The sequence below is a fragment of the Gymnogyps californianus genome, chromosome 3 (assembly GCF_018139145.2).
Source record: "Gymnogyps californianus isolate 813 chromosome 3, ASM1813914v2, whole genome shotgun sequence".
NCBI lineage: Eukaryota > Metazoa > Chordata > Aves > Accipitriformes > Cathartidae > Gymnogyps > Gymnogyps californianus.
In genome coordinates this window covers 36,626,827-36,642,275 of record NC_059473.1, presented here as the reverse complement: position 1 = coordinate 36,642,275, position 15,449 = coordinate 36,626,827, and the positions used below count along the sequence as shown (strand labels likewise).

Here is a 15,449-nt window from a genome sequence, read left to right as displayed (position 1 = left end):
CTGTATGAATTGGTACATGAACGACTTGCAGCATGTGGTAACAGCTCATTCTTGGTCAAGAGAGATGTGCATCCATGCCCAAAGGGATTGCTGCACCTCATTTCTGTGCCGTTACAGTTGTATAAATAAGACATGTGATGACCAAGCAGAGTTATAACAGTCTAGCAGCAAGTCTCACAATGTAGTGTAAGGCCTTGGTATATGTGTGCTCTGTTTAAGAACTAGCTTCTCTCAACTCTGAAGTAATTAGTGCAACCTAGATAAAGTATAGACTTAGTATATTTAGCTGGTGTTCGTTTAGTCATACCTAAATGTAACTTTTGCCTTGTGCAACTGATTGTTTCTCCTACCTGTCCCCCAGTACTCTATATCATGTGAGAGGCAAAATGTCTGAGACTTCTAAGAGGTAAGCTGAGGCATTACTAAAAAGCCAGGTTGTTGTTAAATTCAGGTTGAATTTGGCTGTCAGACACCTGGTATAGGCTTCCTCAATATCCTGGGAGTGGAGTGCCACTGCTGATCAGTCTTAATTCTATGGACAATAGTTTTGGCAATGGATTATGTATTTAATGGTCAACTTCAAGATCTCTCTCCCCTTTGATCTCCCTTGTCAGAAGTAGCATAAGGAACACAGTGACTGGTGCTGAGGAGCATATTTAGCAGTTAGATGGTGTTTGTAAAGGCGAGTGAAACAGACCTGCAAATGCAGGGCTCTGCTTCTGAGGTAGGAGGGAGGGAGAAGAGTTGGCTCGTTGGACTCAATTATCTTAAAGGTCTTTTCCAACCTAAATGATTCTGTGATTCTATTTGGCCTGTGACGGCTGCAGAGAGGTGCAGCTGGGTGTTGTCATCTGTGTTACCTAATGTCTAGCCTAGTTTCTGTTGAAATACCTGATTAATTTTGGGGTTTTCATTAATGTGGGTTTTGGAACAAATTAAATGTGACCAAGGTCCCAACAAGGATCTGAAATTTGTTTTCTGCTGAAGGACTCTTTATACAAATGAACACCAATTTGCATCATTAAGCGCACGCTTCGCTCAGGCTGCCCAACAGGATTGAACACTGAGACAGAAATTGCCTCTTGCAGTGCCTTTCTTATAAGGTGACAGCCACTTAGGCTCAGCTCGTGCTTTGGCGTGTGTGTGTTCTTTTACAGCCTTTCTGGGGAGGCAGTAGTTGTTTTATAGCAGCCTGTGTTTGCTGTGATCCTCTTCAAAAGGGCCATACATCTTGTATTTCTTTAGATACTAACTAGCAATTGGACATGCCCCTCCCTCTCCCTACGCACCCCGAGGATTTACAGTGTTTTAAGGTGTGTGAGAGGGTTTGTTCAGGTAGGAGAACTCATCATAAAAAGTTGTAACTTGTTTCTCGCAACAAAGGCAAGTTGTTGTTTTGGTTGAGTATGGTATTACGCCACTGTGTTTGTCAGTGTCAATTTATGCCAGGCTTTAAATAGGATACTCTGCAATGAGTTTGTTTTCTGGTAGTCTGTAATCCTTTCAGGCTAGCTAACATTAACGAGCAGCAGCATTACTGTGGCTGGTTTTCTTTTGATCATGCACAGCCCTAGTCAGGAAATGGGTGAGGAGCATGAGTCATGATTACATTACCCTAATGTGACTGCCTACTAGAAGTTTTCTTTTTGCCGCCAATACGCTTTCCCTTGACACTACTTCTGAAAACAAAATGTCCATTTTGGAGCACTTTGAAATATTGACCTTTAAACAGAGGGATTTATGTTCTCTTGCAGTCTCAAGGCAAAGTTCTAAGCAGGAGCCCCTGCAGAGTGCAGAGAGAACACGAATGTCTGCAAAATGCTTTTCCAGAAAGCTGCAAAGGACAGGACTTGACTTGCAGTACATTAGGTCTGCTTGGGTTCATTGGATACATTCCCTGACCCATTTAATTATTCTGTCATGTTGCCTGCACATGCAAGCTCGAGGTCCAGTCTTCTCTATATACAGATACTGTCATCTCACCATTTGGCTTAAGCTGTGTCTTAGAGCTGTACTTATCTTTTGAAATACAGCTGCAGTAATGGGAAGATAGGTGCTGAGTACTGGCTGAGGTAAAAACCCTGAGTGTTGAGAAGGTAGCTTTAGTGGGATTTGAGACAGCAGTATTTCAGACAGTTTAATTAAATACATGGGGTTTAGAGTTTGAAAGAAATATCAGCTGCTTATCAGTAAACTAGATTTAGCACTGAATTGCCACTGCGCCACTCTGAATATTCAGGCAGTATACCTCTGTACAAGTGCTGAATATATTAATTTCTTTCAAATTAAGCTGATTAACTCTGCCTGGTTTTAAGAGCAGTTTGTGAAATATGACTGTTGGCACAGAGAGTGAATGCACTCTGATACTACTTGATATATTCCAGAAAAAAGAAATCTGATCAATTTAGTACAAGCAACTCAAGTTAACAGAACCGAGCGTCTGTGGCAGAGAGATCTTGGGAGGAAGTGGGGACCTCTGCACTGCCGTCCAGCATGATGCATCCCTATCAGCTGGGGCACATCACAGGTGTCACTGACATGCTGCAGAGCAAAGCCAGAATATGACATGTCTTTCAGTTGTCACTTATTCCTCCAGATTCTTACCTCTGCTCAAATGGTGCCTTCAAATGGTGGAGTTGTTTTGTTAGGAGTATAGCATAAACTCACCATCAAGATGTAATTTCTATTTTTTTCCTTTTGTTTCATATAAGGCTAATAAAAGTTACTTTAGTTGTATTAACAATCTACTTTGAATTGCATATAGATAACAACATTTTAGAAGTCCTATTTACTCCATGATTTCATCCCCATTCCTTAAAGAGGGCATGAGTTGGACCAAAAAAGAAATTCAGTGAAGATTTTTGTAGTCCATTGAAGAATTTCTTTTCTTCCGTCTACCCCAACTCCATGCTCTTTGATCTCATCTTGATGACCATTCAACTGTCTGAAGGAGGCAGAACTGCAACAGAGCAGAGGATTCATCCTTTTTCTATGTAATAAAACAAGTAAGTCCTGTGCAACTTTATATTTTTCTGTAGCTTTGTACCTCTACCTCATTGTTAGCCTTTGCATATAGAGGGCTCTCTGGCCTTCAGGTTTGTTTTAAACCTAGTTTATCAGCCACTTCAAGATGGTAAATACTTATTTCAAGTGAAACGCTTTGAGAATTGAATAATAGGAGAACTGGTGATTATAATATGCCTATGTCACTTGTGTGTTTCAAGGAGATGATAAAGAATATTTGACTTAGAGATGAAGGGTATTTGAGAATTGGAGGTGGGGAGTTCAAGGTAGGGTGTTGGGGTTGTTTTTTTTAATCAGGATCTTGCAAGATGCTTTTATTTTAGATTGCCTTTTGTCAGGAGCTACCAGTTAAGGAAATGTTAAGCTATGGCTCCTTTAAAAAAAATAGTAATAATAATATCTTTACTATAGTTGGAAAAACTTCATTTCAACATGACAGCAGCCTTGGGAACCCTAAGGCAGAAGCTAGTGGAGCTACCAAGCCGTTTTTGCATCAGAAGTGAATAAATCTAGATGTAATTCCATGGACATATTTTCTTGCAGAAAAGTTGGTTAAGAATTGCCCATCCCTTCTGCCAGAACTCCTTGCTCTCCAAGAGTGATGTTTCATGAGACAGCTGAGCTATTCAAATGACTTGTTGCAGCTGAAAGTAGCAGTCTCGGTCCTAGCCTTCTGATCTTACACCCCTTTCCTAGTTAGTTTTCACCCAGTTCAGTGTGCTGAACTGGCTTATAAGGGGTCAAGTGTGTGCACACAGTAGGGGGGAAGGGGAAAATGCCTTTCTGACAGCAACAGTTATATTGGGCTTGAACTCTCTTGAAGCATTGCCATCAGTCACACTGCAGCTGTTGGTAAGCCTTTACTGTAAACTGAGTCAGTGGGGAGAATTGCTGCTGTAACTGGTTTGCAGTGTGGCTTGTAGGTCTGCCTGCCCATGGAGGGTACAAGGAACTGCAGTGCAGAACCGGGAACCAGCAGTGAGGAGTGAGGAATCCAGGGTGGGAACTTCTTAAACCAGCTTTGAGAGCAGAGCTGGGTTGGGGAACTACACCCTCTGTGTCAAAAGAGAAAGCCATCTATGCTAACCTGCTCAGAATTACAAAGGGTGTGGATTCGTAATCCACTTAAACTGATATGAGTGCTGGCTGACTTCAAAAGGGGCAGTACTGCTTGCCTCAATCCACATCTTGACAAGTTCTTCCATATGGCAATACCAGCACTTATCTGAACGTGCCTTCACGTCAGGCAGCTACTTTGGCTAAAAACTCCTCCTTTCTTCTCCCTCAGCAGATGAGATTTCAACCAGAGCAGTTATCCAATCTTTTAGGTAGCACATAGGCTCAGGTTATAGGGTTTTTTTGTCCCATTTCACAATGGTTTTCCTTTGGCCTAAGAGAATTGATAGACAAGTTTTTAAGCTTCTCCATCTTGTGGCTTATAAGTTTATGGTCCCCAGCTATTTGCTCATCTGGTCTGCTGGCTTTGTAGGAGGAAATGTGTGACTGTGCTTCAGTGCACAGTCTCTCTGACGAAGCATAACCTCACCTTCACCGGCTGCATGAGTTAAGGTGCTAGACTTTGTACTGACATGTACCTGTGCCTAAATCTGCATGGTCTTGCACTCACCCAATTTTTGAAAGCCAATGATAAAACTGAACTATATGGTATTAAATCCGTATGTATGAATGTACCAGCCAACAAAGCTGAGGAGAAGGTAATAAAGAGGGACCTGTTTCAGTCCATGGAGCCAAACAACAGAATACAGTGAGCTCATTAAATTCCTGTCTCTGGAGAAGAGAAGAAAAGAAAAAAGGTTGTTATTATTCTAGAAAAGATGCTAACTTTGCAAAGCTGAAAGAAAGCTGTGACCAAAACCTGTTGGAAGGTGAAAAAAAATTTGCTTGATTAAAAAAAATGGGAATTATTTAAGACATTCTAATGAGTGGTCAAAAGCACAACTGCAAAAACAGACTCTATAAGGCATTTGACTTAATATTGTGTCACAGCCAGATTTTTAAAACGTTAGTCCTCTGCAGTGTCAACAAAGCACGTATTAAAAACATTTAGAATCTCAGAGTAAATGTCAGAAAGAAGTCATCATCAGAGGGATGTATTCCTGTTGAAATAGTGCAGAGATCTTTTTATACAGTATTGGGCTGCATAGTATTTTTATGAGCAGCCTGCAAATAAGTGTAAAATTGTAGCAGTACAAATTTCCAGGTGATAGAGATTGGTGAGGAAGTACATTGATGAGGAAGATGGAGAAATCTCAACTGATTTATTGATTGACAGCATGAGCACATTCAAATAAAATGTTTTCTCTTTCTGAAGTATGACCTTGCTTTTTATCCTAAAGAATATAAATCCAGCTTATCTGCTGGAGAACGATAGCTTGGAAAGCTTCCCCCCCCCCCCCCCCCCCCGCTAAGGAATAGAGTCTTACTGGACAAACAGTGTAATATGAGCACCACCATTGGCTGTGCTGGAAAAATTTGTTGATTAAATGTATATATGTGTATCTTCATCCTAAAAAATAGAATGAGATGCCCACTCTGAACAAGAAATGGCAGTGATAACAAATTTCTACTTTTGCCAATATAGTTTATTCTACTTGGAGAACTCGTTTTTGTTATACCAGCACAAGAACTCTTAAATGGTTTGTAATATAAGGCTACCCTGTAAATACAGGAAAATTCCTGTTGTAAGATGATGAGGATAAAAGCAGAAATATGATCTTATTTATAAACAAAGCAGCAATGATGGGAAGAAAGAAGTGATTTTTATCTTTGTATATGCTGTTAGGGAGAATGATATTGAAATGTTGTCACTAATTCTGATCTGCTCTGAAAAGGATGTTGGAAAATTGGAGAGGGTTCAAAGGAGAGAGAGAGAGAGACGTATTTGAAGGCTTAAAATTACTCCCCCAACATTACCACATGAGGAATTCCCCCTGTTCACTTCGATCAAAAAGGATGACTGAGAAACAGCTTGGTTAGTATTCAAGTACCTTAACAGGGATGAAGGTTACTGGTTGATAAAGGGCCTTTGTAATCTCACAAACTAATACAGAACAAAATAATAACTGGAGACTGGGGCCAGTTGCTCAAATTAGACAGCAGCCCCAAATTAGATAACTTCAGCAGCTCCTTCCTGCTGTGCTGGTACAGCTGTTTGAAGGATACAATGAACTGTGAAAATCTTTTTTTTTTTTTTTTTTTTTTTTCCCAAACCAGGTTGTCTTTCCTTTATTTCTTTTTCTTACAAGCTAAAATGAAAACTTAAATACTTGAAATGCCTCATTCATTTCAATATAATGCACAAGTACTTTAATGGTTTAAAGTTGAAGGTGTTCCCTGGTTAATATGACTTACTCCAGCTCGATCCATTTGAAAGGGTACTATGCAGGTAAAGGTGGCAAGATTTAAAGGAGTCAACAATTAAAAATCATTTCAGGAACTTGATTTTTCTTTGTTCGTGAACCTAGGTTTTAGGGGGGGAAAGAGGAGGGTGCTGGAAAAATGGAAGATACCTGGAGAGAAAGACACTGTATGCAGCCTGTCCCTGTCTGTGCTTACACTTAATGACAATTAACACTTCTTCAGGTGGACTGCTCACAGCTAGTGTACTATTTATCTTTGATTTATGTGGGAAAAAGTGTTTATAGCAAGGGAGATGAAAATGTATCCTCATATGATTTTTCTTACATTTCCCTTTCACTTTCCCTTCCAAAGATGACTGATAATGAATCAATTCCTTTGCTTTTTAAAAAAAAAAAAATTTCTCCCCAGGTAGTGTATAGCTGAAGTTTTCCAAGCCTTCCTTATCATTCATTAATATATCTGTATTATGGAGCATATTCATAGAATCAGGGAGTGGTTTGGGTTGGAAGGAATCTTAAAGATCATCTAGTTCCAACCCCTCTGCCATGGGCAGGGATACCTTCCGCTAGACCAGGTTGCTCAAATCCCCATCCATCCTGGCCTTGAACACTTCCAGGGACGGGGCATCCACAGCCTCTCTGGGCAACCTGTTCCAGTGCCTCACCACCCTCACAGTGAAGAACTTCTTCCTTACATCTAGTCTAAATCTACCCTCTTTCAGTTTAAAGCCATTACCCCTTGTCCTATCACTACATGTCCTTGTAAAAAGTCCCTCTCCAGCTTTCTTGTAGGCCCTCTTTAGCTACTGGAAGGCTGCTGTAAGGTCTCTCCAGAGCCTTCCCTTCTCCAGGCTGAACAAGCCCAAGTCTCTCGGCCTGTCTTCATAGGAGAGGTGCTCCAGCCCCCTGATCATCTTCGTGGCCCTCCCCTGGACTTGCTCCAACAGGTCCATGTCCTTCTTATGTTGGGGGCCTGAGAGCTGGACGCAGTACTCCAGGTGGGGTCTCACGAGAGACAGGGTCATAGTCAAGAACAAGATGTAGAGTAACTGGCTAGACAACAGTTCTTCACTAAAGGAGCTAGGTTTTTAGTGGCCGACAAGCTAAACATAAGCCAACAATGTTGTGATGCTGAAAGAAAAATGCAGACACTATTAAGAGAGAAATTGAGATCTCAGCTTGAATATTGTGCTTGCTTTTGAGCATATTTAAAGAAAGATTTGAGCTGAGGGGAGGAAGACCAGAAAAGGAGGTTGGGGGGAAGCTATCAAAGCTCCAGAAAACATGACCTGTGTTGAAAGATTGAAATATTTGTGGTGTTTAATCTGAAGAAGAAAAGGCTGAAAGGAGATGTAGAATGCATAAAAATAATGAACTGTATTCATCAGGACCCAGATTGGAGCAGGGGAGACTTTAGGTGCATCTTCTCTGATGACTAGCTTCTGTGAAGTAAATTAACATGTGCAGTCTGCAACTGTAGAGAATTTTAAGAGGAGGGTGGACAAACATCTTCCAGGACTAGCAGAAGGCATTTGGGTCTTTGCAGGATGATGGAGAAATGAATGAACTGCATCACAAGGTCCCCTCTTGACCTGTGTTTCTGTAGCTGTGGGAAGGATTGGGGATTTTTTTTTCCTTCATTTTCTAAAAAGTGTATGTGACAATGGGATAAAATAGGTTAGATTTGATCTAGGAAGGTAGGTTGAGTGCAGTTTGAGAAAATTAGTTGAACTGAAGTGTGATTAGCCTGATTGTTTTTATAAAGTAATTAAATCGGTAGCTTTAATCAGAAAGTGCAAATTCTTTGATGGAGGGAGAAACAAAGGGGTGAGGACTTCTAATCTGATCAGGGAAGTTGACTTTAATACAGATGAATTGAAAGGCTAGGCCTCTTATAAACAAGGTAAATTTAGATGAACAATCTGGAGCGAGAAGTGTTACCACTTGATTTTTGTTAAAGCTACTTGGAAGGTGGTGGCTCTATAAGCAGAGGCTCACTGGTGGCCTCGTCTAGAAGTGGACAGACTTGTGGCCTCTCGTCTTCAGAGGCTGCCAGCTGATACAGACACCTAAGTCCACAGGAACATGAGAGGTAAGCTCTATGGTGCATCATCTGCTGCTTTTCTTGTACCTGAAGACTTGGTTATACTGGGAGTTGGTTTACCAGCATTCAGGAATTGTGACTGCATGAGTTCAAGCCCCTGTTAAAAAAACAATAAAAATGTGGTTTGCACTGATGTTGTTTCAGGCATAGTGAAAGTAACAACATTGACAAAGACGTTCTCAACAGTTTGTTTGTGCTGCTGAAAGCTACTGGTAGCTAAAACCTAAAATGAACCCCTAAAGCCTAATTCTTCTATGCTTGCAGATATTTCATTGTGTAGACAAGTTGCAGCAGCTTATTGCATAGTTTGTGTCTGTCTTGCTGTGTTCCTGTATTCTTATTTGGATATTTAAATAATGTACAGACTCTGTTTTCTCCTGGTGACTTGCTCCACAAGATAATTCAATGTTATTTTAAACGATACTTTGAAAATAGGTTTCTCTAAAATTCACATGCTTCTAGCTAACGATGTGTAAGGCAGAGCCCTTGCAAGGGATTGTCCTGTAGAAAGCCCATAGGCTTCCCAGAGTGCACGCTTGCTTCTGGTCCTGCTCTGTGGAAACAGGATTTTCTTTCTATCATTTCCTTGCCTAGGACACTGCTTAAGGATCTAGGTCCCTTGGGATTTGTGCACAAATAAAATTTTGCACCTTGACCTTTATTTGTCTCTGGCTTTGTAAGCTTAGCTGTTGAGATATTTGCTGGTAGTCTGTCCTTTTAAAACGGACTGTGGACTAAACTAAGGCATCCATAGAAAACTTTGAGCTGTGTGGAAGGTGATGATTGCTGAGTGGACAGAAGGTTCACAAGGCAGATGGAGAAGTGCCTCTGAAAATATTAGTCTTTGTTACCAAGCAAAACACTTATATGAGAGTGTGAAGTGATAGGAACGAAAATGAGCAAGTGTTACAGCCAAGGTAAAACTTTAATTTGCACTGGGCTGAAGTTTCTCTGGCTTGGCTTATGCTTGGATCTTGTTAGGAGAGGGATATCTCTTCAACTGGAAGAAACATTGTTTCATGTTGTTTTTCTCTTAAATTAAGCTCTTCCACTGTAGGCTGGCAGTCTGGGACTGTGGACTTTTGGTTATGCATTTGGTTTTCTGATAATTTCACATTCAGCTTTCCACTTTGGCTATAGATTACTTAGATCACTTAGTTAGTTAGTTGAAATTAGTCAAAACAGAGACTCTTTTAGGAGCAAGATCAGAAAAAGGCCTCATTCTAAGACAAGGTGAACTTTACTGTGTGGCCTGGTATCAAGATTGGAGTGCATTCTGTCCCTTCTCTTAGCCTGTGTGTAGTGGTGATTTCATTAAATCTTGCTGAATGCAGGGAGTGTGTAAGGTTCTTGTGGAAAATTTTGTGGACTAATTTTTCAGTTTTGCAGGAGTTGAGCTGGAGGCTTAGTCTCGTTAAACCTTTCTTCATTTGCCAAAGTTGGATTTATATTTTTTTTTCCTTACTAAAAGAACTACTTTTTTTTTTTTTAAAACCACATGTTATGTATTGATATAGGTTCTTCCTTATTTAATTGTAAATGAAATATGAGTAACAACAGTACTTTAGGCTAAGTAAATATTTCCAGATTTATGATATATTTCAGCTGTTCAAAGTAGCTTAAAATCTGTACTCCTTTGGGCAGTAGTTGACAAAGAGGCTAGGTATTTAGAAACAAAGTACAGTTGCTCTGAAGCCTACGTTATGCAGTATGTGGAAAGCCTGTCCATTGAGGAGTTATCTTTTATTTACAAGGTGTAATTTGCAGATTTTCAGTACAGTGCTAGTGAAACATGCAGCAAGGGTAGCCTTTGTTTTCAGCAGAGAAAATGATGCTTGCAGTAAGCATGTAATTGTAAAAGTTCTTTTCCAAATGTAAAGCTTCTTGCACTGGCCAAATGGAAGGCAAGGCCTTCACAACTGCAGGGACTGCTGTGTAGAGAGGGATTATGATTCTTGACACTGGAGTCTCTTGCAGCATCCTCTGAGGTAGCGTGGTTTTACACTGCCCCTTACTGGGGCTCTCTCATAGTGCAAGAACTAAAGGAGATCTGGATGCCCAAAAGTTTGCTCAATTTTGTGTTTTTGCATTTCTTTCCCCCTGAGCTATGAGCTAAATAAAATACAGTGCTGCTCTTGTGTGTCAAAACTGATTATTTATATTAAAAGCTATTTTACACTTGATTTTAGTATTTCTTGATGTTCAGATGTTTCATTGTGTGTTTCAGGTTTCTTTGAGATCTCCTTGTGGAGTTTGGTGATAATGGTTTTTGATACACATCCAAACTGGTGGAAGCCATGAAAGCTTTTAATGAACTAGGATTTGCCTGTCATTTTTAAACTAGTGACCAACAGGCATGACTTTGGACCACATTGACACTACATTGCCATTCATTCCACATTAAAAGATCTGAAAGAATGGGGAATTAGAATCAGAGGGAATTCAGCCTGTTGTTCCTGGGAAGTGAGATAGAGCTGAGTTCACTAGATAAACATAAAACAACCTCATATTTGGCTTTGTTTGCTAAGAATAGTCTTCTCTTTAGAGTCGAGGACATTTTGTTTAGCTAAATGGGTTGCTTGGGTAGAATGATAATCAGGGGGAGAAAAAATGCAGTTAATTTTTCAGTTTAGTCAACTCAGTTACCTTTCAGTTATAATCAGTTCTGTTCCCATGGCATGTGACACAAGTAGAGATCTTATTTAGGACTTACTTTTGTATCTTACAGTACTGACATGGAGTTAAGTTGGTGGAGTTTTGGTATGTAATGTGAATCTCCTAGTATTCTGTAGATCCGAATGAATTGCCATTTTGTTGTGTAGAAGGAAGCTTTGAAGTGCTTTTAACTGATTGCATCAATCAACTGTATTTTCAAAATTGAGCTTAAAAGTATAAAATGTCCTCATAACTTATTGAACATTGAGCTTATTTTGTATGACGGCTTTCATCTGTTTATATCTTGTACTTTTTGGGGGAGGGCTTTTCAACCATATCTGAAGTGCAGTAGATATCTGGTGGGAATCAAAAAACCAAAATACTAACCTGGCTAGATTCCTGGCTCCCCTTGTGATGCACAGTTAAGTACCCCACTGTAGGAACTAATTACTCAGGTTAAAGGATTTGTGAAAATGCTTAAATACTTCTTGACAATCTGGCTGTATAGGCATACAGTACAAAGTTTTAAAACTGGTGAGTCTTACTGGACTTAATTTGATGAAGGAAAATATCTGCTGGGGCAGGGATAAAAGGCAGCAAAAGTAGCCCTTGTTACAGACAGCTTCCCTTCACTTATTGCATAGAACAGTCTTTCTGTGCAAAAGCTGCAAGCTCCTTTACGGAGTAAGAATGGTGATGGACAGAGTGTGAGGGATTTGTGGCTGAGTATTCTGGTGAGGAGGAGTGACCTGTGATGCTCTGGTTGTCCATGGACTTAATAGGGGAAAGTACAAAAATGTCCAGGAGAAAAACGCGTTTATTCTGAGATTGCTCAAGAGTCAGGAACTGGTATTGTAAGGAAGAACTGCACCATTAAAGCATTAATGAAGAGTGTTTTTCCATAACTTGTTGACCCAATAGCCTGTTAGCCCTTGTGGACTGCTTTATCAGGCTTTTCAGAGACCACATTCTAATAGGACGACTTGCTTTGCAAACACTGTTTCATTTGGTTGCACAGAGCAACTCTGAGTCACCGTGGCCTCATAGCCTACATATTTCATGAGCTAGCCTATAACTAATTGCTATGAAGAATTCCTGTAGTCTAAAGATTGTAGTCACAAGAATCAATCTCAGCTAAGACACCTGCATTTGGATGTTTCTAACTAATTGTAAAGACCTGGACTAGTACTTTTTTCAAGTACCTAAAACTATCCTTTTAAATCGGCACAATTATCAGAAATGTTATTGATGACAGTTTGTGAGAGTTTCAGTACTGAATGGGGGTATCTGAAGTTCTCTAATCCAAGGTGGTCTACTCCATTTCCAGAAAGGTTTCCTGAACGACTCTGTCAATCTTCCTGGATCTACCAGAAGCTTAATGTTGTTGAATGTTATAAATGTGTTTCTGCATGTGCTCTCAAAGGCCAGCATTTTGAATGCCAGAATAAGGAGAAGAAAAATTGAGATAGTGATATTTATCAAATGAATTGTGCTCAGCAACCGTGTCTAAGAAACTCTGACTTCAAAAAAAGCTATGAAGTCAGAGAAAGGTTAGCTAGCCCTTGTTAATCTAAACTCTTTTATCCTGCCTAATGAAGGGAAGCAACATCATAAAGCTAATCTGCAGGCTAGAACTGTCAGTACCATTACTAATTTTTTTTTTGTAAAAACAAGACTGAATGAACCATGAAAAATAAATTAATGATAACCTGATTTTGTATCCCATGCAGGTTTTCTCAAGTTCTGGAAGTAGCAGGGCATTTGGTTGCTAACTGACCTGAAACTTGTGCTCTGCCTTGGAAAGATCTGCAGTGGGAGGCATTCACCTTCACATACCCCACAGTTCCTCTGCATCAGAAGAAAGGGTCTTAATGTGCAAGAGTGGTTCAGGATGATGATGTAACGTTGATAACGCTGAAGGTCTCCCAAGAATAACTGACTTTGTAAGAGGCTTCTCCCTTACCTCCACTCCTCTTCCCTTTTTTTTTTTTTTTTTTTTTTTTTAAAATAACTTCCTCTCTCAGAAACTACAAGCAAGATGCCAGCCAAGACGCCCATCTACTTGAAAGCTGCTAACAATAAGAAAGGGAAGAAATTCAAACTGAGAGATATCTTATCTCCTGATATGATCAGTCCACCACTTGGAGATTTTCGTCACACCATACACATTGGAAAAGAGGGACAACATGATGTTTTTGGAGACATCTCCTTTTTGCAGGGCAACTATGAGCTATTACCTGGAAATGAAGGAGAAACTAGAGTTAGCCAGTCTGGTGGCCACAATGAATTCTTAAGGGCGAACAGCACTTCTGAATCCATGTTTACAGAAACTCCATCACCAGTGCTCAAAAATGCTATTTCCCTTCCTGCCATTGGGGGTTCTCAAGCCCTTATGTTGCCCTTATTGTCACCAGTGACATTTAATTCAAAGCAAGAATCCACCAGGTCATCAAGAAATCCTAGACTTAGCTGTGAGCCAGTAATAGAAGAAAAATTGCAGGAGAAAAGTAAACAGATGGAGGATGAAGAAACATACAAAGATGACATATGGGAGCAAAATGGTTCTTCTTCGCATTTTACTAATGGTAGAGACAGTCACTCATCCAGCTTTTCTGAACGATGCACTGATTGGCAAACAGTTGATTTATTTGATGACAGTCGACTTTCATGTGAACTAACCAAGACAAAGACTAAGTCAGAAGAATCCCTTTCAGATCTTGCAGGCTCTCTTCTCTCATTACAACTTGACTTGGGACCTTCACTTTTGGATGAGGTCCTCAATGTAATGGACAAGAATAAATCTTAGAACTGGTACTCCTTTGCTTCTTTATAAGTGATTCACTTAAACAAACAAAAAAACCATAGTTCAAAAGTAGAGACACTTAAAAATCAGCTGTATTTGCAGTTGTTTGACGGGTTTTCTAAAAATATTCTTAAAATACTATTTTTTTACCTATTGTTTTTCATGATTTTTATTACACTAAATTCTCATAGCAGGAAGGTAAATTTTAATAACAGTTTTCAGCAAATATAAAATGTTTTTAAGTACCAGTATTAATGATCAAAAATTAAGAAACAGAGTTTGAGGATGATACTGATTGTGACATTTGGTTAGTTCACTTCAATGGGCTTCTGAATATGTAAGAATCTCTAAGTGTCAGAAAGGAGACTGATATTAATTATTCACTTTTATAAATTATTACAACATCACTTTACATGTAGGCCTCTTTCTAGAACCTTGTGTTTGAGGGTTTGATAGTGTTTTTCTTCATTTTCCATAGTACCATTTCTGTTATACCTTCACTGTAACTACTTTCTCGGTCTTATACTACCGCTCTGTATTCAGATGTGAACAATTTGAAGGCTTTTTCAGCTTGAACACCTGGTCCAGAGTCTCAGCTGCTTTAAGTGAGTATGCACACATTTACACAAGTTGAGGCTTGGGCCTGACATTGTATATGAAATGATATGCTGTAAACAGGTGACACATGCAAGATATTATGGTTAAATTATTTTAAAAGTTGAAATATATTTTTTGTGTGCATATTGGCTTTTTACTGCAGAGCCTACACATACAATATCTCATCAAAATAGTTGCTTGGCATTATTGGTGCTCTTCTGAAAATTGTATATTTGTGTGTTTGAAAAGAAATATGTACTGATACTTCTCGCTTTTTTTCTTCATTTATTGCCACACATGCTTAAACTTGCAACCGATTATTTTAATTTTTGAAGAAGGCACTGGTTATTCACAATGCTTGTGATGTGTGCTGCAACAGCCAATGTTTTGGGAAATGTGGATCCTTTAATACAGTACCTACGTGGATTGCATAGATATCTTGTGCAATGCAATAAAAAAAACCTTTAAATTGCTATGTCTTTGTGATTCAGTACATAGCCTCACCAAAACACGAAGTTTTGTTTTCTGCTGTAATAAAACAGACTGCAGTAGAGTTGCAGAAATATGGGACCAAGGGGCAGATCAATTCTACTATCTTAATTCAGTTGACTTCTCCAATTTGGTTTACTTCCTGAGGTTTTAAGGGCAAACTCCAAGAAGGTAGGACCCTCTGGGATATACACTGATTTTAAGTAATTAGAGACAAGAGATCAGTACTTTGGTCCTAGTGAAGTTAATGGCAAAGTTCCAGCAGCTTTCACTGAAGTCTTTAGGTAAAATTCTGACACAGTTTGTTCTTCATTAGATAACCACATTTACCTGTACCTTCCTATCAGAACATGTAAGTCATAGATGATTTAATATATATTATATTTATCCTTAAAAT

General features: G+C 39.4%; 1 protein-coding gene across 6 annotated transcripts in view; it reads left to right on the top strand.

The window, feature by feature from the left end:
* CDC42EP3 (CDC42 effector protein 3) overlaps positions 1-15,036 on the top strand; it is a 29,504-nt gene extending 14,468 nt beyond the window's left edge. For 3 of the 6 annotated variants that reach the window (XM_050894900.1, XM_050894899.1, XM_050894895.1), the window contains exons 2-3: positions 12,894-13,106; positions 13,188-15,036. In XM_050894900.1, coding sequence (XP_050750857.1) covers positions 13,202-13,969 — 768 coding nt within the window. In that variant the 5' untranslated portion in view covers positions 12,894-13,106; positions 13,188-13,201 and the 3' untranslated portion in view covers positions 13,970-15,036. Of the gene's footprint in view, positions 1-2,764; positions 3,006-12,893; positions 13,107-13,187 lie in introns of all 6 variants that reach the window. The other 3 variants (XM_050894896.1, XM_050894897.1, XM_050894898.1) reach the window with 2 other exon arrangements.
* Positions 15,037-15,449: the final 413 nt, after the last annotated feature.